This window comes from Agrilus planipennis, unplaced genomic scaffold, assembly GCF_000699045.2.
Source record: "Agrilus planipennis isolate EAB-ADULT unplaced genomic scaffold, Apla_2.0 scaffold245, whole genome shotgun sequence".
NCBI classification, from domain to species: domain Eukaryota; kingdom Metazoa; phylum Arthropoda; class Insecta; order Coleoptera; family Buprestidae; genus Agrilus; species Agrilus planipennis.
Genome location: NW_020439061.1, coordinates 376,943 through 401,966, shown reverse-complemented (window position 1 = coordinate 401,966; position 25,024 = coordinate 376,943). Strand labels below are relative to the sequence as shown.

The 25,024-nt window shown below is 36.4% G+C and overlaps 1 protein-coding gene across 1 annotated transcript; it reads left to right on the top strand.

The window, feature by feature from the left end:
* The first annotated feature begins 18,685 nt into the window (after positions 1 to 18,685).
* Positions 18,686 to 19,606, top strand: LOC108740144. The gene has a single exon (XM_018474354.1). The coding sequence runs from the start codon at positions 18,686 to 18,688 to the stop codon at positions 19,604 to 19,606; it is 921 nt and encodes a 306-aa protein (XP_018329856.1).
* The last annotated feature ends 5,418 nt before the right edge of the window (positions 19,607 to 25,024 follow it).

The window sequence follows — 25,024 nt, the reverse complement described above, 5'->3', positions numbered from 1 at the left end:
TGCATCACTTTTTGTATTGTATCAACTGTAGATAAACAGAAATAATAAAATTATAAAATTAATTACATTTATAAAATTCAATTAGTGCTGCTGGAATATTGTTTGTTAAAGAAGATTTAAGGGTGTTTTCATTGCAGCTCCAGCAACCGGTTTACCCTAAGGCGGTTACGCCCTCTAGACTGAAAATTCACGTGTAAAATCGAGAGAATGTTACAGAGGTTATGCACTGATTTAAAAATTTTCCCTGAAGGAATAGCATTTTAAAATTATTTGAATAAAACAGTGATAGAAGCGAATCTTATTTTAGTAGACAATGTAAGCATGTCCATGTCTTGAGGTCGAGAAAGGAAATGCTATTTTAGTATTATGCAGTCAGACAGTGAACGGTCGGTCATGCTTCACTATGTGTTTTCATATTTGTTTCTTGATTAGTATTTTCAGCAATACAACTCAGAGTTGCTCTTGATCACTTGAACGGATTAGGAAATCAATAGCCTTACGAGTTGTGCAAATGTGTTAAAACATAAATTATACTAGATGTAACTCTACATCTCACTGTTACTAGTTACCACATGGTTGCTTGACTTTTTCAAAATACAATAATTGTTAATAATTTTTACGTTGAGTAAACTCAGACAATTGAAATATAAACAACATCTTAAAAATGATACTCGCGTATATCACGTACGCTTACATGCTGTGTCGTAAATTTAGTTTGACTAATAGATATTTCCATAAGACCCTTATCAAACATTTGAAATACTCGAGTTCACACACAGCCGTCTCTAGTTACAAGCCGTGCTCAAGGTTCACTTGGCAACACTGTGAGAGTCCATTGGTTGTTTTGTTTCTTTCGTAGTTATATGATATTTTAATTTTAGTGGAAATATCGGTCTTACAGAAATGGCTGATAGTGTGGGACTGCTGATTATACAATGTACATGGTTAGGTTAGTAGTATAGCAGTATACCTCCTAAAAGTTTCTGCCATGACTCGGTTGACCCTCCCAGATCTATAGTAGCATTCTCCGTGGTGGACAGTCTACCATAATTATTCTTTAGAGGGGAAATAGGGAGAAAAAGATTTTACTTCCACTTGCAACTTAGATATTTTATCTATTTGGAAAATTCCTCGGAGAGATTCTTGAGAAATAGACAGTAGAAATTTGTATAACAAGATTGATCTAAAAGTAATCATGTCGTCTGCCTTGGTACGATTCCTCTGAGGGAATATCTTAAAAATTTAAAAGAAGTTAGAATTCGGAACTTTTTTTCAGATTTTGTATTTTAGAGTCTTGTTATTCCCAACACTCCCAACATAGGCACCTCTTTCAATATTAAGTGTGATTGTCGTAATTTTGCCACTCGGTTTCATATACTGTTACTACTTCCTATTCCCGGCGGTAAGTAGGATCAATTCGGTTATATATTTTTTGGTAATTGTCATTCACCCTTGATGTAGGTTTTTATACAACTCATCTCCTTCGCCCTTTGTAACAGTTACTATACGCCCAGCTGATATATTTCCTTCTTTCGGTTTTAGTTCCCAAAGCGTGTACAGTAAAAGTTGTCTGTCTTAACGGTGTAACTTAGCTGTTTCTCTGATGCTCTCCAAACTTCCCTGTTATTTGGAAACTTCTTCGGACGTTCAAAGTGATCTACTCGTTTGTGTTGATGTTAATATCTGCATTCGTTTCCGAGATCCTTATCTTTAATTGAGCGATAGGGACCAGAGCTTTCAAACAGCTCACGAAATGGTCATGGTCTGTCAGGAATTGTGTAATACAGTAGTTTGTTGTCTCCTTTCATTTCTAAGGTGATTTAATTAGTACATGTGTCCACGTTCTTCTGCTGCTCTTAGCCACCCAGCGCGCAATATTCAAGCTATATTCATTGTACCTGCTTGCTTTCTTTTAGCCCTGGCGAGCCAATCTGTGGGTATCGGACCGGCCATCACAAAGGCTGTCTCCTTAGAAACAGTTCTGTATGTCCACGATATATACATATAGAGCCACCTTTCACTAACAGTCCAGAAGCATACCGACTTGCTTCGTTTGTGTTAGCAACGGCTACTACATGCAGGCACCATGTAATAAATGTGGAATGGATTACTTCCGCCAGTATTCTCTTTTAGGACCGCCCAATTTTGAGAGCAGCCTTTGTAAAACTTCCAAATGTTTCTTGGTTCTGACAATTATAGCGGTGCAATTTACATGTTAAGGCCTTTGTTCAGAAGCACCCTCAAATATTTTATTGATCTTGAATTTGGTTGGCTATCCCTCCCCAAGTTGTGATATTTCTCCAGTTCTATATTTTAAAAGAAGCACCGGTAATTATCTTTTGTCTTTTGCAAGTTGTAGATCGTATTTTCGGTCATCTATGGTTTCTATTGTAGTTTTTATGTGACGATTCAGCTAATTTGGAGTTTTGGCCATAATGAATGCTGCTAGTCGTCGGCATATGCAATCTGGTATTTGGAATATGCAGGCGGAGAATCTTTCCGAAGCCATGCTGCTTTTTCGCCAGTATACCTTGCTGTTCTAAGTTGTCAGTCTAATGTTTATGATCCTCTCCTATAAGTAGCACCTCTACTTTCATTGGGGATGAGAACCAGGGCAGCCATTCTTTTTCTGAAGCAAAATTGAAACGCTCTCTGAATAATGTCCGGGATTTCCTCGTTAACAATCTTGAGCAGTTCTACAGTAACCACGTCTGGCCCTGGAGCCTTCCCCTTTTTAAATTTTTGTAAGGCAACTTTTATTCTCTCTGTCGTGATGGGTCGCCGACCTGGTCAAATCCACCGCTGCTTCTCACTTGCTGGGAATAACTTTCTCGTCTCGTTTGTCGTTAATTGTGGGTCTAGGGAGTGCGCTTGTTGATCTTCAGGCTCTTTTTCAGTATCTAGTTAGCGTTACTCCAAACGCTTTCTTTAGTTTCTTAAACAATAGTTCCCATTTGGTTCTTTTGGCCGTGCTGATATCTTTTCATAATAATTGTGTTTCCATTCTTACTTCCTTTTTAAATTGTTTCTTTCTCTCTATGTTTGTAATTTTTTTTGTCATGCCGTTTTGTGTGGCTATATCATCAATCTACCACTAATTATTTTACTTAGAATCCCGGCTTATTTCTCTGGGGTAGAGTTTTTGTAACCGCTTTTGGACGTATTAAGCTATCGCCACTTAATTCTCATCTCGGCTGTTCTAAGAGTAACTTAAATCCCTAACCTAACCTAACCTAAATTCGTAACCTAATCTAACCTGCATTCCTGGGTGTCTTTTTTTGTGACAAACAATTTATTAGATTCGGGGACCCGGTGCCTGAGTTTGGGTTCTAAATAGTACACCAGATAAATTTATGCTCGCTTAAGGTTTCATGATCTGGCAGCCCCATTCGGTCCGGTATATCTGAGGAAGTGGTAAGTAAAGGTAAGGTTCACTACCGAGAAGCATGTGTCTGTAGAGAAAATAAGAAGTCGCAGTTGAGAAGTGCCCTCCGGTTAGTTACTCCTCGATAACCTCTCATCTTTCATCAGTGGTTGGAAAATCCCAAAGGACCGATTGTCCATTTAGTTCGCAAATCGTTACTTCTTATCACTGCTTCAAAACAGTCAGGAAGGAATCGAAGTCCCTCAGAGATATATTCGACGAAAAATACGTTGAAATTATTCTTACCTATAGTGCGGGCAGATTTCACAAGGTAAGCCCTCCTTGGAGCCATACCCTTTGCGTATTAAGGGGATGCTTCTTACCAAGATAGTCCTTGTGAATAAATTTTTCTTGTGGGATGTATCTTTTGTTTGGTTCAGATACGTCAGCCCCTACTTCAATTTCCGTTTGTTCTATCAGTTTGGTGGTATCCCAGCAGCGATTACAGTTCAGTTGGGCTATTTGTAGGCGCATGTTCGGGATCTACCTCTACTGCTATTGGTACATCTTGAAGCGACTATATGTTACCCTTTTCTATAGAAAGGTCCTCTCTAGTGCCTAATCATCTTCTTCTGTAGTGATAGTTGGGTTGATATGACTTATGAGGATTTCCATCTTTGTCTTCTGGTCCATCGTAGAGTTTAGTGGTTTATAGCAGTAGTGAGACCACCCCTTTTCCTCCTTTATCTCTGAAAAGTATTGTTTCAATCTTTTCAACACACATTGCTTCTTCTCCAGCCAGTGCTCCTCAGAACGTCACCTTTCTGGTCACCGCTTCTGTTTGAGTTGCAGAAACCTTGCAGCTTCACCCTTTACCCACCTACTCTTCTCCAAGCAGTTTTTTCTTCCTCTTTGGAGTTTTTTGCACAAGTGTTCCAGGCTATGGGAGATTTTATTTTACTCTTTATATTTGTGGAATTTTCAAGGATTTTTGCAAGCTTGTTAACTTTTTTAATGATAACATTTAGGTGGTTGGCTATTTCTTCAAATGTGGGGTGCTCCTTGCGTTTAGGAGTAACATCTATCCAGGGAGCCAGGTGGCCTTGAGCAGGTACGTGGGCACTTTGCTTGTCACTACGCACTCGGCCAGTTTCACTTGTCACAACCTTGGCCTGGTTTGCCACAGAGGTAGTGTTCACAAACACTGCCGCTTCCGTCATAGACCCGGGCTTCACTTCACAACGGTTTCGATTAAGTGTTTAGGTGCAGGGAACCTCTGCAGTTTTGAAGCACGGCTTACTTACGCCGAGTGTAAATACCCCGGACAGCAGGGCCGCTCCGGCCCCCTATTTTACAGTTCAGGTGCGAGGGGGATTTTTATCAGTGATAGTCTCTTGACCTTTGCGCCATTATTTGTCAGAGCTGCCCTTGGCCGATCCCTCCCCGCAGTGTGCAACGACTGGTTTGCTCAGCCCTGGGAGTAAAGGATTGTTGCGACCTCCCCACCTACTTTAAGGTCCAGCAGCTCCTCGAGGAGGGGGATTGTTAACCTAACCTGATCTAACCTAACATAACTTAACTACATCTCATTTAAACATAAAACCACCCTAATCGTAAACGTAACTTATAGATTATCTTGAAAATTTGATAATCCTGCTAGGAAATGGTGTTTCATTCCTTTCAACTTACGCTAGCAGCCTACACTGCGGCGGAAAATGGTGAGTAGAGTGAGAATGGATGGGTGTAATTTTAATTTTCAATACATACATTAAAGATTAAAGTGAATTAATTTTTTGATTAATTTTTACCATTACAGATAACCTCAAATTAGTAAGTAAAAAATTGTTGCACCTCTTGAACCCTCCGGGAAGGGGTAAGAAATCAAGCTACGTATAAGGTAAAGATTTTTATTCATATGAGACAAATAAACTACCTTTCGCCTCAATTATAAGACATCTTCAGGGCTGAAATTGTTACACAAGTAATTAAGATAGTCAAGAAACTTACTTAGGTTTCTAAGTTTTAAAATCTGAAAGTCCAATGTTGCGGTAATTTTGTCGTTGAACATAGTACGGTGAAACAATGATTTATGTGTAATAAATAATTAAAATCACNTCGTGGAAGAGGGGAAATCTTCAAAAGACACCCAGCCGTCCGTACGACTGGGTAGTGTCGGATTCCCGAGGAAGAAGTCCTCGGACCTACCGACTAAAACCCCTCTACCTCAGGCTGTTCTAGGACCAACTAGGGTCCTCTTCAGCCGGCCCAAATCTACTAACAACCCTATCCTAAAAATACTCCCAAATTTCATATCTCATGACAGTCTCTCCTCTAGCGCTTCTACTACCAATACAAGCTGAATGAAAAACTATTTGTAGTGTGCAAATTAATATTAAAAATATAACAAAAAATTGAAATGTATATATAGTGTTTAAGATATAAAATTGTAGCTAAGAATAGTAATTAGTTAGTTAATTTAAGTTATGAGTTTATTAAGTTGCATGTCATTTTTTTGTTTAAATTTATTAAAAATGTTAAAATAATTATTTGCAATAATATTGTTCTCGAGATCAGAACGAGAGTTCATGGCTTTTTTTTCCATTAAGCCTCGAAACGTTTAAAATAATTATCTTTCGTATAAAGAATTTTAAAATAATCAAAATTATGACCTGTCTCAACGCTATGTTTAAATAAGGCTGTTTTGTATAACGATGATTCCATTATATGTTGTTTTTATGATCGTTCTTGAGTTCTCTTAGTCTAATATGTAATGGTCTTTTTGTTTGTTCTGTATAACTTGACTCACAATTATTGCATAGGATCCTGTAAATAGTGTCGTTTCTGTCTAATACATTCGTTTTTGTTTTGTGCTTTGAAAATATTTAATTAAAAGTATTGTATGGTTTAAAAATAATTTGAAAGTTGTAGTTTTTAAATAACCTTTTTTTTTCAACAAATACTTGATGTAATATATCGGAATATAAATTTTAATCGAATCAGATGTTGTTTCGTTGTATTAGTTAAATTAATTGTTTGGTTATGTTGTTTATTGTTATTAACAGATTGACCAAGAATGTGATTAATCAAAACACTAGGATAGCTGTTTCTTAAATTCGATCTATCAGATTTTTGATTTTTTTACAGATTAAGAGTAGCTGAATTTCTTCGATACTTTATGGGCATTGCGTAAAAATAAACGCACATTGCATATAAACATGAAAGCTATTGGGATCCGTCACATGGGAGGAGCCTAAAAACATGGCGCCAATTAGGGAAAATTTATCGTAGTTTCTATAGTGTGCCGTGCAATTTCCAAGTTTTTAAATTAAGATAAAATGATAAGTGTTGACACAATATGTGATTGGGCTGATACAAAGCCTCGGAAAGGAAATTTCGTTGAAGGTGAGCGTGGTTTTAATGCCAATTACATTATAAAATTCGGAAATAACAAATTCGGAAGCTAGCCCTCAAATGCCTACTTTTTACAAACTTCGGATTTAAAAAGTGATTCACGTTATACAATTGGTGAGGTGTTTCTGGGTGATTTAAGCAATATCATATCAATGACTTGCACGTGCAAAGCCGATTTAAGAGAACGTTGCAAAAACACATTATTGCAACTTTGTTGTATTGCAGCAAGTAGGTTCTTAACCTCAAAATACTTATATCGTATCATTAGAATTGTGTTAAATCAATTACACAGGAATAAATAATTTCTCACTTTATAATTTTAGTATGATTCTAGTTTTAAATATTAAGGTTATGGCTGATGGTAAATACTTGCTGAAATATAATCATGTGCATTAAAATGACGTGAACAAATTTTTATTCCGGAATTCACTTCTTTGATACCTACTGCTTTCATCCAAGCTTCTATTAGTTTACTTTTTTCTCTAATTTTCCGAATATATTTTTTACATATATAAAACGGTTAGTTTTTATTGGAAAGTAGTTAATGTAGGTGAAGAGTGAAGATCTATGTCTGAAGTGCTATTGCAGCTTTTCACTGAACATATTAACTTTTTATTTGATTTAACTTTAGAAGAAAACTTCGTCGACTCCATCATCAAAAAAATTTTTACTTTTTTAACGTGTTTTATTATTTTAATAAATAATTTTACAATTTGCGTGCACAGTTCCTATGTAAATTTTTCCCTCATTCGAGTTATAAATTTTGCCACCAGATGGTGTATACCCATTTGACGGATCCCAATATTTTCTATATTCTAATAAAGTCGTTTGATACCTTTACAATGCCTTTGTCAAATATTTGAAATACTGTAGTTAATTTGTAAAGTGTTTCTCTTGGACACTGTTTTACTTGTGCTATTATGTATCGGATCGGGTATTTTTGGTTTCTAGACAATAGAGATTTATTAATTTTTGATTAAGTATACACCTTTTCACAATGAATTTACTACAATTTCCGCTTTATATCACACATAATTTATGCACAAAAAATGTTACCTAAAAAATTATATATCAGCGTAAGCATAACATTTGTCTTTGAGTGAACTAATATAAAAAAAGGATAACCATCAATAAGGATAGGTTGTTAAAAGTGTATGTTTGGAGAGCGGCGCTGTTAGAAGGTTAGAAATGAAGAGGTATCAGAAAGAATAGGAGAGTAGAGGACTATCTGGAAGTCAATAAGAAATAAGCGAGATAGGTTAGTAGGACACTTTGATGAAGGTCTAGTCAGATACATATTAGAGGCAGAAATGGGAGTTAGGAGGGGTAGAGGTAAACTTAAAGATTAGATTACTGTTCACAAATAGTTCAGGACGTGGGTTGTTCCAGTTTTAGGGAAATGTGAAGATTAGCTCCGGATAGGAAAGAGTGGAGATGCGTGTCCAACCAGTTTTAGGACTGACGACCTTATGATGATGATAATGATGAAGGACAGAGACGTATCCAGAACATGCCGAATCAGACACACGGCACAGAGCTTCAGGGGTGTCACAGCCCCCGTACTTCTAAATCGGTATACCTCTGAATAATTTTTTTTTTAAAATTGCAAACAAATAAAATTTTATATTTATTATGCATTATGTGGTTATATATTTGGCAGGTTGGCCACTTTATAGTTTGTTAGAGTTTTTGGAGGACTTAATAGCGAAGAAATAAACACTAAATAACAAATCAACAACACAACAATATATTTACAAACTCAACAGAGAAAAATGATCGACGATAAGACTGATAAAATGTAGTAAGCCGTACTAGAAGGTAGGAAAACGTGAAAGAACTGACTAAGTTATGAAAAAGAAGTCTTCAGAAAAATTATGAAGGGAAGCTAATAGTTGGTGGATGAAATAGGGTATCAATAAGGTAGTAATAAAATTGGAAAATTCTAAAGTTAATAAAAACAGATTAGGAAAGGATGCTAACTATGGACGGCATGCGGTTAGTACACAAGAAGATGAAATTTTAATAGAGATTACAGGAAAGTACAATTATTTAAAATTATTGATATTGATAGAATTGACGATAAAATAATTTGAATAGACTGTTCGAAACATTTACACAGATAATAACAGAATGGTACAGATACAAAAGAATTCGAGTAGAAATGTTTACATAGACGCAGAGGCACAAAGAAATATAATACAAAATTATATTGGGAGTCATCCATAAATTACGTCACACGAATTTCATGATTTTTTGACCCCTCCCCCGTCATTGTCACAGCTGGTCACATTTGTTAGACTCCCCCCTTCCTAGTGTGACATCACATATTTTGCAATATTACATCTAGAAATTATTCAATTAAAACAGCAGTTCCGAAATTAGTTTTATTTCTATATAAATTATTTAATAAAATTTCAACAACATTTCAAGAAATTACCAAAAAAAAACGATTACTTATATTAATTAAAGAAAACTTAGTCATCTTGAGCCCATAGACATTGAAGCCATCCATTTAAATTATTTATAACTGGCACTTCGTTCTCATTTGGGTTGTTAATGTCGGAGCATTCATTGTGTCAACATCTGTTTCATCCAACCATACAGCATCATCTTCATCACATGATTGCTTAAACAAGTACAGCTCATTTCAATTTGTTTGAATTGTGACCTTGAAGAAATCTGCGCGAAGATAGAAAGAATACACACTAGGCGTGAGCAAGACAGAAATAGTTGGAACAAGCTTGAACGAGCAGAGCTCTCGATCGGCTAGAAATATACAGTACTAAACGAAAATGTAGAAAACAATGCAAAAGTTTTATAGATGTGTAGAACGTTAAGTTAATTCACTTGTTATTATTTTTGGCTAAATATGCTTTTAAATAAAGCATACTTTTAAATTTTACGAGGCAGTTTAAATAATTTTGCAAATGGTACTATACACTTTTGCCTAGCTCTCGCTCGATGATCTTTTTGGAAATATGCTACGGCGCATCCTAATAAAGGGAAGGGGCATATCTCAAACTTCTTGAAACGAACAGTATGCTTCGACATTGGGGCAATAGCTATTATATGGAACTAGCTTAAAATGTGATGGTGATTCATATAGTTTACGATAAAGATAACCTAAATCACTCTTTTTGTTCATTTTAATTTCGTAAGTTAAAAACACAAAATACTGTAACTAAAAAAACGACGTCGTTTAATCCGCGAAAGTCAATTGTCTAATGAAATAGAAACAAAGAAATCACCGCAGGCGCGGTGCGTTTGGCGACATTAATCAAAGGGTACTTAGGTCGTCGCCGCGTGGAGTAGTAGAGCGGGTGGCCGACAATACAATTTGAATCTTAAGTTTATTCAGATAGCGTTGCAAATGTTTTTAAGTTTTCTGTTAATATTGCAAAGTTCGTGTTTTAACACGTAGATTTTGAAAATTTTGAAATGTGACGTCACGAAATTTAGAACCTTTCCCATCCCCCTGTCACACAATGTCACACTTCGTCGACCCCCCCTCCCCATTAACGTTTGACGTAATTTATGGATGGTCCCTTGGAGAAGGTAATGCCCTACTCGAATATATCTTACTTTTTTTTATATATATATGTGTAACAAATATTTTGTAACAAAAGCTAGCTCACCCTCTTATAAATATTTTTTTGTGATTAAAAATAGCACGCAGATGAATAATTTAAAATACCTTTTACATCGAAAATATAAAGTCAAATAAATATACATATTTATATGTAGGATTGTTTTTTTCCGAAGGTTGTATTCATGGCACAGTTGTAATAGCTTTTACCTTGGGTTCCTTTATTTTTTTGTTTAATGTTGTCTAGGATTTCGAATGGTAAGTCCCAGGTAACTTTTAAAGGATTTATTAATTAACGAAAACCAACAAACACATTTATGACTGGAAAACTGATTAAAAGGCTAATGGACTGATTATTTAGTATTTAACATGTAATCTGAACGTTATTAGGGCTCAGTAATTTTACAAATAGGAATTGTATTTATTGTACATATTAGCAACGCAATAAAATGCAAAATCTCTCGACAGTCTCGGAACTGATTCGGTAGTCTCAGAAGGCCTTAAGCATTTATTTTCATCTTTAACTCATTAACACAAGTGTTCTACTGCATAAATCGTCTTATGTAGCAATTCACCAACTTTTGAGCCGAACTGAGAAAAATTTGCCACAACCTTTCGTCTAAAGTCCAAAGCACCCGTAGGTCATTAGGCCGTATTTATAAAAATATGAAGCATTTATTTTTAAGTAAAAAGTAGAAGCAAAGCAATAAGGCACAGATTAGCCCTACCGATTTCGACAAACTATTTGAAATTTGCATTGTGCAATCAACGTGTGTGTTAGAACATAAATATTAAATATTTTCATTTTCTGCACAGGTGACGGCTGCTCCAAGTGTTTCGGGATACGCGCCAAGAAAGTGGTCCGTCACGTCTCCTCCTCAAACCGAAATAACGTTTTAAAATCTGATTCTCGTGGTGTATGTCTTCTTGGTATGTAGTATTTTTTTTACGAAAATGCACCATAGCAGTCATAACAAGTACAACACGAAGACCACACAACTAAAAACAAAAACAGTCTTACAAATACATAAATTTTTACGTTACAAGCTGTGCAGCTACTGAAAAATTGAAAAGAGCGATAAAAGCTGTTGTGAACCTGAAAACCCTCGAAGCAAAACCTTTTCCTTCGCTTTTTTTTATGCATATATCTTGAAGGAATTACTTCAATGTTCGGAAGTAAAAGGTAAGGCTTCTTTTTATAAATACCACAAATTGTCAAATTTTGTGCAGGTAAACATAAGTTGAAATGGCGTAAATATAAAAGAATAATATATTTAAACACCACTTTTCTTTATGTCGATGCCTATCAGTACAACTTAATTTCAGTTTATTATAGTCTGTAGCGATAGTTAACTAATAATTTAAATTTTATTCCAGATTTGGTGGGCCAGAGTGTAGAATTATACAACCTTGTTACTATTACGCTTTATTTTTTGTCATTAAGTTAAACAAGTCAGAGATAAATATTTTGGTATTGATATTAGTTACATCGTATCTTATAGCCTGACTTAGTATCACAACTTTTTTTAAGTTTTACAATCATTAAATTAAACTCCGAAACAACTCTGTTACTGTCTGAATATAACAGATCAAAACTTTAAATTTTCAAAAATTTATATATTAACTTAACTTATTGCGATATTTTATTTAATTTACTGACTAATTTTTCTCTTCTTTATATCTTAAGGACAGAAAAGTAAAAAAGGTAGTTAAAACGTTTTTCTTAAACAGAAGCTGCCTTTTTCGTATGTAACGTTGATCCACAGCAAGCTATTCTTTTAAAATTTGTATTTTCTTCCTAAAACCTGGAACAGGTCTTTCTTTAATTTTTTTGAATAGTATATTTTTCCTTCCGGTTGTTAGCATTTTCATGGTTCTTTTTAATAGCATTTGATAAGATCTCATATTTCTGTTGATTTGCTCGACTGTTATTCTCTTTTATTAGATTTTTTGCCTTTTCTGTTGTATCGCCTTTATACTTTTCGTATTTCTTGTTTACTACCTTTAATTTTTCCTTAAAACTCATGTTATCTCTGAATAACTTAGATCTACTTCTTTTCACTTGTTCTCTGCCGCGTTTAGTCGTTATTGCGGTTTCTACGAAGAAAAGCCATCTTAAAAGTGCAACAATATTACAAAAATGTTGTTGGGGTTATTTATAATTATTTGCGATTTATTTATATGTACAAGCTAATGGAACCTTAAAATCAGCGTTATCCGATTCAAGTACAGTTAGTACAATTAGTACAGAAAACCATTCCTTTACCAGAAATCACTACTAAAGGCTAATGAGAATGGCAGGGCAATATGTCAAACATAGATCTGACTTTATCCGTCGAAAGCAAGAGATTCTATAATTTTTAAAGTGAAACTTTTATTACATTGCCTTAAATTTTTTCGTCCATCTATCGCATGTCGCATTACAGCCGGCAGCGGAGTAGGGGTAAAACTGAAAGGCGCTCGGCAGAGCAGCTGAGGCCAATATGGTGGCCTCCATGGCTCACATAAGCCAACTGTGTAGCACTTATATTCTCACTCATTCGTGCAAGTGCATTTATAGACTGTGAAACTCAAAGATGAAATTATTGATAGAATAACTAAAATTCAAAATGATTTAATGATTTAAATAAATATTGTTTTCAGTTTTCGACATTCGTCTATCATCTGAATGATTGTATTTATTATGCATTCCGTACTCATACGCATATTGAAATTAAAATTTATAGTTGGATATCTTGTCTACTATTGATTTTTCAATTATCATTCCCATTTTCCAATCATTAAGATAAGTACGGAAATTTACAGTTAAATACCTACAATCCGAAAAGTTTCATCTGCATCGTGGTTTCATAAAACCACACAATTTTTTTTTTTAGTTTTAAATATAAGTTGCTGATGTCGTAGAACTATCTTTATATAAAAGTTTTAGAAAAGTGGAGAATTAAAAACATTTTTTATTACCAAAAATGAGCTGCATTAGACAATACACACTAAGATGACTGTGGCGAAATAACTCTTATTGTTTTTTTTGTGTAAATATTTTTTCTAATTTTATTTCATTTCAATTAATATTTCATTTCAAGTAATATTTCCTTTCAGTCTAAACTCTATTGTTCTTTCAATCACTTTTACCTGGAAATCCAACTTCAACCATACCTGCATGCACTCCCATACTAATATCTGGTTTTACCCTTAATTGCTTTCTCTTGAATTCTGTACTATCTAATTCNCCTTGATTTTTTTTTATGTTTTCGTGGAAGAGGGGAAATCTTCAAAAGACACCCAGCCGTCCGTACGACTGGGTAGTGTCGGATTCCCGAGGAAGAAGTCCTCGGACCTACCGACTAAAACCCCTCTACCTCAGGCCGTTTTAGGACCAACTAGGGTCCTCTTCAGCCATGTCCCAACGAAGCAGTTATAGAGTCGACCTTGATTTTTTTTTTATGTTTTCGTGGAAGAGGGGAAATCTTCAAAAGACACCCAGCCGTCCGTACGACTGGGTAGTGTCGGATTCCCGAGGAAGAAGTCCTCGGACCTACCGACTAAAACCCCTCTACCTCAGGCTGTTCTAGGACCAACTAGGGTCCTCTTCAGCCGGCCCAAATCTACTAACAACCCTATCCTAAAAATACTCCCAAATTTCATATCTCATGACAGTCTCTCCTCTAGCGCTTCTACTACCATTTGTAAGTGTTTCTGCTTTTATCTGTATTGTTTTCATTTTTGTTGTCTTTGTTATTATTATTGTTGTATTATCTTGTTCTTTTTGTCACTTTGTTCTCGTTTGTATGTTTCATTCCTTGTGCCTTTTTGTTACTTGTGTTTCCGTTGTTATTTACAACAAATTTACACAGAGATGAGCTGCACCCTACAGCGGGAAATCGCAAGATGTCGTGAGGAAGTATCCCAGCTACGAGAGAACCAAGTCCGAGCACCCAACTATCCAGGATCGCGCAAAAGGACACATTCTCGCAGCCGATAAAGCGCTCGTGGTCGATCCGTGGATGAAGGCATTTGTTGGTACCACGAACGATATGGTGAAAAGGTCCAAAGGTGTACACGACCATGTAGTATCACGAGTTTGGAAAACTTCAAGGCCGGTCGTTAATGGCGGCAGACGACCTGAGGCACATACCATCCCGCCGTATCCTAGTCCAGGACCGCAACACCAAAACTCTGTTTTTGGTCGACACTGGCGCCGATTTGTGTGTTTTTCCACGCTCACACGTCCGACAACTATGTGAAAAGAGCAGCTACGAACTTTCCGCGGCTAACGGGACGTCCGTCAGTACATACGGTACAACAACCAGGACCCTCAACCTAGGACTCCGGAGGTAGACGCCAAAAATCGAAGACTGATCGACGCCACGACAAAAATTACAACGGTGGGACAAACAGCAAACTCCAACGTTCCGACGGTCAAAATCATAACAGGGACCATATTTAGACCTGCTAACAAACTTTCCGGATATCGTGCGTCCGGATGGAACTGGGACCGTAAAGCATAAGACGAAACACCACATCCAGACTACTCCAGGACCACCTGTGGCTCACAAACCCCGAAGATTGGCCCCAGACCGTCTACGAGCAGCGAAGCGTGAGTTCGACGCTATGCTTAAGTCAGACCATCCCAGAGCTGTTGGTCGTCTCCCCTCCATATGGTCCCCAAGGAAGGCGATGAGTGGCGTCCCTGCGGCGATTACCGTGGCCTCAATATGCGGACCGTACCTGATCAATATCCTGTCCGCCACATACACGATTTCTCGCAGACGTTGGCGGGAAACACCGTGTTTTTGACAATCGATTTGGTAAAGCGTATCACCAAATCCCGGTCGCCGCAGCGGACATCTGCAAAACAGCCATCGCGACTCCTTTTGGACTCTACGAGTTTCCATTTATGTGGCGCAGACATTCCAGCGCTTCATCGACAAAGTGCTACGTGGCCTGGATTTCTGCTACGCGTATATCGACGACATACTGGTAGCATCGCCCACACCTGAGGACTATTTGGTCCACCTTGAAGTCCTGTTTCGCCGCCTCCAAGACTACGGCGTCGTCATTAACCCGGCGAAATGTAAATTTGGGGAAACAGCAGTAAAATTCCTGGGATACCTGGTTGATAGCAAGGGTACAGCACCACTCCGGGAACGAGTCAACGCCATAACATCGCTTGCGCAGCCAACCTCAGTCAAGGAGCTCCGTCAATTCCTGGGAGTACCGGTTAATGCCCTTTTTGTACTCCCTCTATTTTTTTACCCCTCTGTATCTCTGTCTTCATTTCCTAACAAATCACTATCTTCTACTTTTTCTCTAACCAATCAACATTTTCAAATTGGAATTTAATTCCACCCCAAAACTATTCCCTCCACTTTTCTATTTTTCTAATTTTCAAAAGTCAGTCATTTTCAGAGTCAGTTGCAATTTGGCCTTCAGTCTGTTCAACCATTCGCTCTTTCGGTTCGTTTTCTATTTTCATTCGTTTTCCAATTTTATACAGTCCACTTTCTACATAAGTTCAGTTTTTTTGTTATCAATTTGTTTTTGTTAAAGTGTTGTTAATCCTTAGTTAAGTGTTGTAAATAAATAGTTAAATCCAAGTGCAGTTTTACATCACCAAGTTACATTTGCGTAATTCCAAAAACTGGCCCCTACAAACACATAAAAGTCGTCAGAATACGGCGATAACATTTTTGGTCCTTCGGGCCGTATACAAAAAAAAGGATTACGCGAAAAAAAAATCATACAAGGATTTACAATCATCCAGGACTACAGTCATTTTGCATTAGACATCGACACCGGAGCGTGATTTTTGCCCTACAGCAGCGAGTCCAGGACTACAGTCATCTTACATTGGAAATCGACACCGGAGCCTGATTTTTGGCAAGCTCATTACAAACTACCACTAATCCTCTTTACTTCGTTTTTCCTAATACGTTCCCCTATTTTACTAATACAATGGCCGATCTCGTTTTGCTCAAACACAAGCAACTTGAGGATACAAGAAAGTTATCTTTCACTCAAGACAAAAATTTCCTCAAGAGAACATACACAAGTTGATGTAAAAACGCGAATAACCAAACTTCATAATTGCATCACTAAAAATCAACAGTCGCTAGATCGAGATCTTATTCAAACAAAGTTCGACAGACTTAAAACAAGATTCGCAAGTATGTACGAATTAGTCAAACGGTTAACAGGAGTAGATGCGGAAACACAGGAAGCTCTCTACCAGGAAGTAGAGAAAATCGAAGATGACTTTGACATAGTCATCATAGATACAGCTCGTGTGATAAGAGGTAATACACAAAATATACCCTTATCCACTACAACTGATAATTCTCAGTCCCGTTCGATGGGTAGTCATCAGAAATAAAATTTGATGACGCAATCGTACAGGGACAATATAGGGCTAAGGTTTTTATCACTAAAACCGATACGAGAAATTGCAATCTTTGCCCTCTATGCAAGCAGTCACATCCGATTTACAAATGTGAATCTTTTCTAGCGATGGCTCATGACGATCGCAAACGAGCTGTACAGCAGAAAAAATTATGTTACAATTGTTTAAGATCAGGGCACAGTCTAAACGACTGTAAATGTAGCTGTTGCCGTTTCTGAAACAAAAAACACAATTCCCTATTGCATCAAGATCAGGATTTATTGACCCCTATTGCTTCTACATCCGCTATGTTTCATATTGACGAAAATGCTGGGCATAATACTTCAGCACGACCAGGCCACAGGTCATTTTTGTTAAACTCTGTAGAATGCGAAGATATTCTCCCCACAGCATTTGTAAATATAGTCGGCAAGGATAATTTCGAAATCTCTTGTCGCGCTATTATCGACACAGCATCCAGCCGAAATTTCATAATTCATGACTTAGCCAACAAATTGCAACTCACAAAACGTAAAACATCAATTCCTATTAGCACGTTAGATGAATTGGCTACAGCATGTAACTATCCGTTATTGCAATTATCAGAAACAACAATTATCAGAAAACACTTGAATTTTTAGCGATACCATCCATTCCAACTTTTATTCCGGATCAAAACATAGGTCGCAAATCAATTAATCTGCCTAAAAACATACAATTGACAGATCCATTATTCTACAAAACAGCAGCAGTACATCTTCTTATTGGTTCAGGATTCATTCTAAGGAGAGAAATTGCCGAACTATTATCCTGTGGAGGTTTCAATCTACGAAAGTGTGCCTTCAACTCCAAAGAAGTCATACAAACGATACCAGATAAGAATGTCAATTTACAGCTTCAAGGCAACGATGGTACTTCACTTAAAACGCTAGGGGTACATTGGCATTCATCTCAAGATACCATAGTATACACGGTCCAGCCTACAAAAACTGTCAAGACAACCAAGCGACACGTTTGCTCCGAAATCGCACGAATTTTCGACCCGCTAGGGCTTCTCAATCTCGTCGTAGGAACAGCCAAGTTAATAATGCAGGAGTTATGGAAGCTGCGGCTGGATTGGGACGAATCTCTGCCACAAGAGATCACCACTCGATGGAATCAATTCACAGAACAACTTCCATCTCACAACGTTGTCGCATTTCCTCGAAAAGTTCTACGGCAATCCATACAGGAAGTTCAATTACATGGATTTTCTGACGCTAGTAAACGAGCTTACGGCGCTTGTATTTATTTGCGGTCACTAGATTCTTCCGGAAAATTACATGTGCAACTGTATTGTGCCAAGTCTAGGGTAGCGCCATTGAAGAAAATACAAACTATTCCGCGTCTCTAACTGTGTGGTGCATTGCTTCCAGTCGATCTATACAATTCGATAAAAATTTCCATAAATGCAAAAATAGATCGAACATTTTTTTGGACTGATTCAACTATTGCGTCAAATTGGATCAATACTGCGACACATTTGTTAAAGGTATTTGTTGCTAATAGAGTTGTAGGTGTTCAGTCAAAAACAAATACTTCAAATTGGAGATACGTGCCTACACAAGACAACCCAGCGGATCCTCTATCTCGTGGTCTTATGCCCAGCGATTTCGTAAAACCGACATTATGGCGAGAGGGTCCGGCTTGGCTCGCAACCCACGGAACCCTTAGAGATAAGAAAATCTAAATGTTTAAACACGAGTTGCGCTTATCTTCACGTATTGCACAAGTTCTCATCATTTACTACGTTACAACGTGTAATCGCATTGTGTCTACGTTTTAGCCTGAAACCGAGGAATAAAGGGAATATCACTGCGGAAGAAATCAAACATGCTCGAACTAGGATTGTGAAACTAGTACAGTTGAATTTCAAGACGAAATAGCGAAACTGCAAAAAGGACAGATGGTACCCAGCAAAAGCAGGCAGTTAGCACTCAATCCCTTCCTGGACAATGAAGGAATTATTCGAGTAGGAGAACTTTTACAGAATGCTCCGTTTATATACGATAGAAAAGACTTTTGGGTCATTGACGGTCGAAGTCAAGTTCGATATGTTCTTCGTCTTTGCGTAAATTGCACGCGCTTTAATCCGTCAAAAGTTGATTATGTTATGGGCAATCTGCCTGAAGTAAGGACTCAAGTAGTTCGTCCTTTTACAAACGTTGGCATCGATTACTGTGGCCCATTCTTTATCAAAGAAAAGAAAAACAGGAATCGCAACAAAGGTAAGGTCTATGTGGCGGTTTTCATCTGTTTATCTATAAAAGCTATTCATTTAGAAATCGTCAGTGATCTCACCACTGAAGGTTTCATAGCAGCTTTAAAACGATTCATTGCCAGAAGAGGACTTTGTGAATCTATCCATTCGGACAACGCCACAAACTTTGTCGGCGTAAACAAGGAGCTGAAGCAAATGCTAGCTCTAATCATGTCGCAGGAGCACAATAATAAAATCCAGCGATATTTGTCCAATCAAGGAATCACAAGGCGATTTTCACCACCTTATGTGCCGCATTTTGGAGGAATATTGGAAGGGGCGGTTAAGTCGTTCGAACATCACTTGCGAAGAGTAGCTGGCAATACTTTATTCACGTTTGAGCAATTTAATACCTTGATAGTTGAGATAGAAGCCATTCTTAATTCTCGTCCGTTGACTCCTCTATCCTCAGATCCGCAAGACATCTTACCGTTAACCCCAGCCCATTTCCTTATAGGTGGTAGTTTTAGGAGTTTACCAGAGCCCGATTATTCGAATGTTCCGAACAATCGACTGTCCAGCTGGCAACACATCCAAAAATTAAGGCGAGATTCTTGGGCTAGATGACAGAAAGAATACGTAAATGAACTCAACGTCCGTCGAAAATGGTACAAGGGTACCCATTCCATTCAGGTTGGTTCCATGGTTCTCGTACGTGAAGACAATCTTTCATATTTTATACAGTCCACTCTCTACATAAGTTCAGTTTTTTTGTTATCAATTTATTTTTGTTAAAGTGTTGTTAATCCGTAGTTAAGTGTTGTAAATAAATAGTTAAATACAAGTGCAGTTTTACATCACAATACAAGTTACATTTGCGTAATTCTAAAAAGTGGCCCATACAAGAAAGTCGTCAAACTACGGCGACAACACCGTGTCTTGCTGACATTTTAAAAATACAACGCAGTGCATAAGTCATACAATAGTTTCTTTGTATTAAAATAAGATGCAATATATAGCTCCCCCTTCGTTAAGCTGAATGTGTCGTTAAAGTCTTTGACTTTAATTTTGTGAAAGAATTCTTTTGGTACAATTTTTACATATTTTTCAAAATGTTATTCATATGATATTGTAGCGAGCACGAGTGTGTTTGTGTGCGATCGGGCACACGTGTACGTGAACGGCTTATCGATTCGCCGACTAGCCGCGGGAGCCATTCTTCATGTGCGCCGTATTTGTAAATGTGTATGTCGTACCTGCGTTCTGGGAAAGCAGTTACACAGTTCAAAGAAAAAATAAACTATCCGGACGTTTCCAGAATGTTCCCGAAAGTAAACAAAAGAGTATTTAAAGGAAGAGACGATCGCCGAGAAGTGAAGAAATAAATTGACCGTTGCAGAAGTGAATCCAGAAATAAATTGATAGTGATAGAAGTGAAATAAATAGGGCAGTGAATAGTGATATATCAACAGTAGTGTAAATAAATAGAATAATTCATAACCTATGTTTAGTAATAATTTCATACTGTTTTTAAGTTTTTTAATAATTAGTGTAAATAAATAGTTTTTGTCGTTATCAGTCTTACCCAGGTAGAAAGTGATCAATGAAATTAGCTTGCATTAAGGTAATTTTGTAAATGTTAGCTTCAAACTAGCCAACTAACTAAGGATGGTACAAGGTTAGTTGGTAACGCTTTAGAAGGCTAACAGTAAGCTTACGATTTTAGCTTGCATAAACAATGACAATTTAGGTAACTACAAGTTAAAAAATAAATTTTATTTTAAGAATGTACAGATTAGGTATGTTGAGTAAGAAAAGCGTTCGTAGAAAAAAGAATTTATTTAATATTTTAATAAGGTATTTTTGGCTACAGCAGTTTGCAAATTTGTTTTACACTTTTCGGTTCTACAAGTTTAGAAATTATTTTCTTCTTTCTTTCCATTTAATGCTCTAATCAATTCCTTTCTTTGATTTTCTTCTAGTTTCTGCTTTTTTGTTTTTATCGTTACGTTACCCACGATAATGGCACTGAATCGATGAATTTTTTAATTTCTTACCGCGGAGGGTTATGAATTCAATCAATAAATAATCATAAATTGCATCTTCTTGTTCATAACCTAAATATGTTGATGTCTCGTCGGTCGTTTTTACAACGATTTTAATGTACACTATCTTAACTGATGTAAATAATCGATGTTATATAGAAGATACACTCAATATTTCATATACTTTTTCAATATTATTTTAATTGCTACATTTAAAGCCTCAAATGTTAAAAATTTAACCACAACGTCCAAGAAAGTAATAAAGGTACAACATCCAGTTGAATGATCGCTGTGTTGTGCTGAGCAAGCAGATGGCGGCTGTTATTAAAATTAATCGGTAGTATATAAAACAAAATAAACTTAATATGCTTTTATTACTATTATAATTATTTCATTACATTTAATTGTATAATTTAAATTATAATAATTTTTTTGACATGTATATTATTTGTTTATAAAACTACATTAAATTCAAAGTTATGCTTCCAGTCGATCTATACAATTCGATAAAAATTTCCATAAATGCAAAAATAGATCGAACATTTTTTTGGACTGATTCAACTATTGCGTTAAATTGGATCAACACTGCGCCACATTTGTTAAAGGTATTTGTTGCTAATAGAGTTGTAGGTGTTCAGTCAAAAACAAATACTTCAAATTGGAGATACGTGCCTACACAAGACAACCCAGCGGATCTTCTATCTCGTGGTCTTATGCCCAGCGANTAATGTAATAGAGGCAACGCATAACGGTGTACTGAACTATTTTCTGAAAAATTTAAATCTATTTACATTACTTTCGATTTAACTCTTAAATTATCACTCCGAACTACATTTACATTTGATGAACTTGAATAAGAATCATTCCCATGTTCTGCTGGGTGACTATTTTCTTGTCGATGTTACTGAATTTTTAATTTTTTTCATTATTCGACAATTTTGTACCCTCAAACGTGTTAAACCTAATTTCCTTTTATGATTATTATCCAATATTGTTTTCGCCGGAATAAGTAATAATATAATGTAACGTTGCTTTTACTTATGATTTCATGTTAAAAATAATTCTCAAAATTTGCGTGGAAAACAAGCTAATAGGGAGATATATTTTAGGGTTACGTACACTTCAAAGTCTTGTAATGTTTTTCATTCTAATAACAACCTAGAATTAAGCTTGCGAAATGAATCTTGGATGCTAAGCTAAAATAAAGCTAGTTTGAAGTTTCAAACTTGTCTGACTAAGACAATTTTCTACCTGGGTTAGAAGTTAATTTTGTTAAACCCACGAATATTACAATATTTTTTTAAAATTATATACCTACATTGTTGTCAATAATTAATCGACATGAAGGTTGCGAAAAAGTTGCCGTTTAGATGTTTTTTATTTAAATGCTCGTTACATTGTTCTAACAAATTTTCATTTTTCAAATGAGCCAAGATTTTTCCATTATGCAGTTGAATAGAGACACTTTTATCTGTAACATTTTTCACGAAATTACACTTATCGTTCAACTCACAAACATCGCTTTTGGCATTCTTGAAAATTAGTAGTCCATTTCTTCGTTGTCCTTCAAAGCTGGTCCATAGGAATTCCTCATGGTGTCGCAGGAGGAACCATAATAAAATTGTTTGTAGACAGTGAATAGATTTGGGAAATATTGTAAACTCTTCGTTGCAGGATATGTATTTTGACAATGTATACAACCAATTGAGAAGTTATAGACGTTTGTAATTAAAATAGGGGAAAAACATCATATAAATAAGAAGAATTCATGCATTGTATTGCCTGCTTCGGAAATTAGTTAAAAAGATCTTGTTTAATTTCAGAAAAGGTATCAAACTAGTTCGAAGTGTAGGAGATTTTCGTTACTGAAAGTAATTGACCTTTCTATTAGTAAAACTTTTTCTATCAAAACGTTCAGAAAGTTAAGACGAAACTGTGCATTTATGTTTACTGTGTTCTTTCATTTATTTGATTTAAATTTTCTGTTATACTCTTCGTGTAATTTCCCAATTGTTGTAAGTTTTCTTTATATTGATTGGAGATGGTATGTGCAAAACTAGTGAACCCTTTCAATAATGCGTTTTTCATTAGTTGCCATTTTAATTATGTCTTCTTGAAATTCTTGAAGGTCGTTGTCATCAGAATTACAAGCAATGTATATTATCGCTGTTCCAAGAAAGTTTGTGTTGACGCCGTAGTTTGACGACTTTATTTGTATTATTGTAGGGGCCAATTTTTAGAATTACGCAAATGTAACTTGCTGATATGAATCTGCACTTGGTTTTTAACTATTTATTAACAACACTTAACTAAGGATTAACAACACTTTAACAAAAACAAATGGATAACAAAAAAAAACTTAACTATGTAGAGAGTGGACTGTATAAAAATGGGAAATGAATGAAAATCGAAAACGAACCGAAAGAGCGAACGATTGAATAGACTGAAGGCCAAATCGCAATTCTCTTCGAAAATGACTGAAGTTCTGAAATTAGAAAAAATGGAGACGTGGAGGAAATAGTTTAGGGGTGGAATTAAATTCAAATTGGAAAAGGTTGATTGGTTAGAGAAAAAGTAGAAGATCGTGATTTGTTAGGAAATGAAGACAGAGATGCAGAGGGGTAAAAAAATAGAGGGAGTACAAGAAGGGCATTAACCGGTACTTGGGGTACCGACACACGTGCAACGCATGTTTAGAAATTTGCAGTTTGCCTCGATTTCTGGGAAACATAACCCAAGCGAAAACCCAATTGAACTTTATTGGGGTGTTCGTGTTTGAATAGAAGAAACTGAATGTTAGAATAGAACTCGACACAATGGTCAATAAAATATTTTGAACTTTGATGGTCGGCAAACTACAAATTCCTAAACTTGCTGCCGTAAAATGTACACAATTGAAAATACTACAATAATAAGAAAATAACCATTCTACTAGAATTATAAAAATAAATGCTGAAAAATATACAAATAACAAAATGAATATTACGACTCAACATACTCCCCCCGTTGAGAGCTATGCGATCAACTAAAAATATCCCTGATAAACGTAATACATATATGAAAATTGAAAATACCTAAAACCTAGCTTGCAAAAATGAATGGTAAATACTTATGAATTAAAATCGTCTCCTGTAGTTCTTTGATTGGCACTTTCACACGCGTTTATCGGCAACGGCACTAGCCTTTTCACGCACTTTTTTAACTTGCTGGCGACGGCTCTAATCGTCGCTGCACGGATTACGCCGTCCTGCCCTGGATGTACCGAGATGACTCGATCCAAACGCCACTGAAGGGGTGGAAGATTGTTTTCCTGTACGAAAACCATTGAACCAACTTGAATGGAATGGGTGACCTTGTACCATTTTCTCCGGACGTTGACTTCATTCACGTACACTTTTTGCCAAAAATCTCGCCTTAATTTTTGGATGTGTTTCCAGCTGGACAGTCGATTATTCGTAACATTCGAATAATCGGACTCTGGAAAACTCGTAAAACTACCACCTATATGGAAATGTGCTGGGGTTAACGGTAAGAGGTTTTGCGGATCTGAGGATAGAGGAGTCAACGGACGCGAATTAACAACGACTTCTATCTCAACGGTCAAAGTATTACATTGCTCAAATGTGAATAAAGCTACTCTTCGCAAGCGATGTTTGAATGCCTTCACTGCCGCTTCCCATATTCCTTCAAAATGGGGTGCATGAGGTGGTGAAGATCGCCATGTGATTTCTTGATTGGACAAATATCGCTGGATTTTATTATTGTGCTTCTCTGACATGATTAGAGCTAGCGTTTGTTTCAGCTCCCTGTTTGCGCCGACAAAGTTGTTGGTGTTGTACGAATGGATAGATCCACAAAGTCCTCTTGCAATGAATCGCAGGAATTGTTGATCTTGTTTTTTGATTGCAATTTGAAGATACATTTCCTCTATGTCTCCGTTGAGCACATAGTTATGGAGACGAAATCTCAAGAACAATGAAAATATATCGTTTCGTATTGT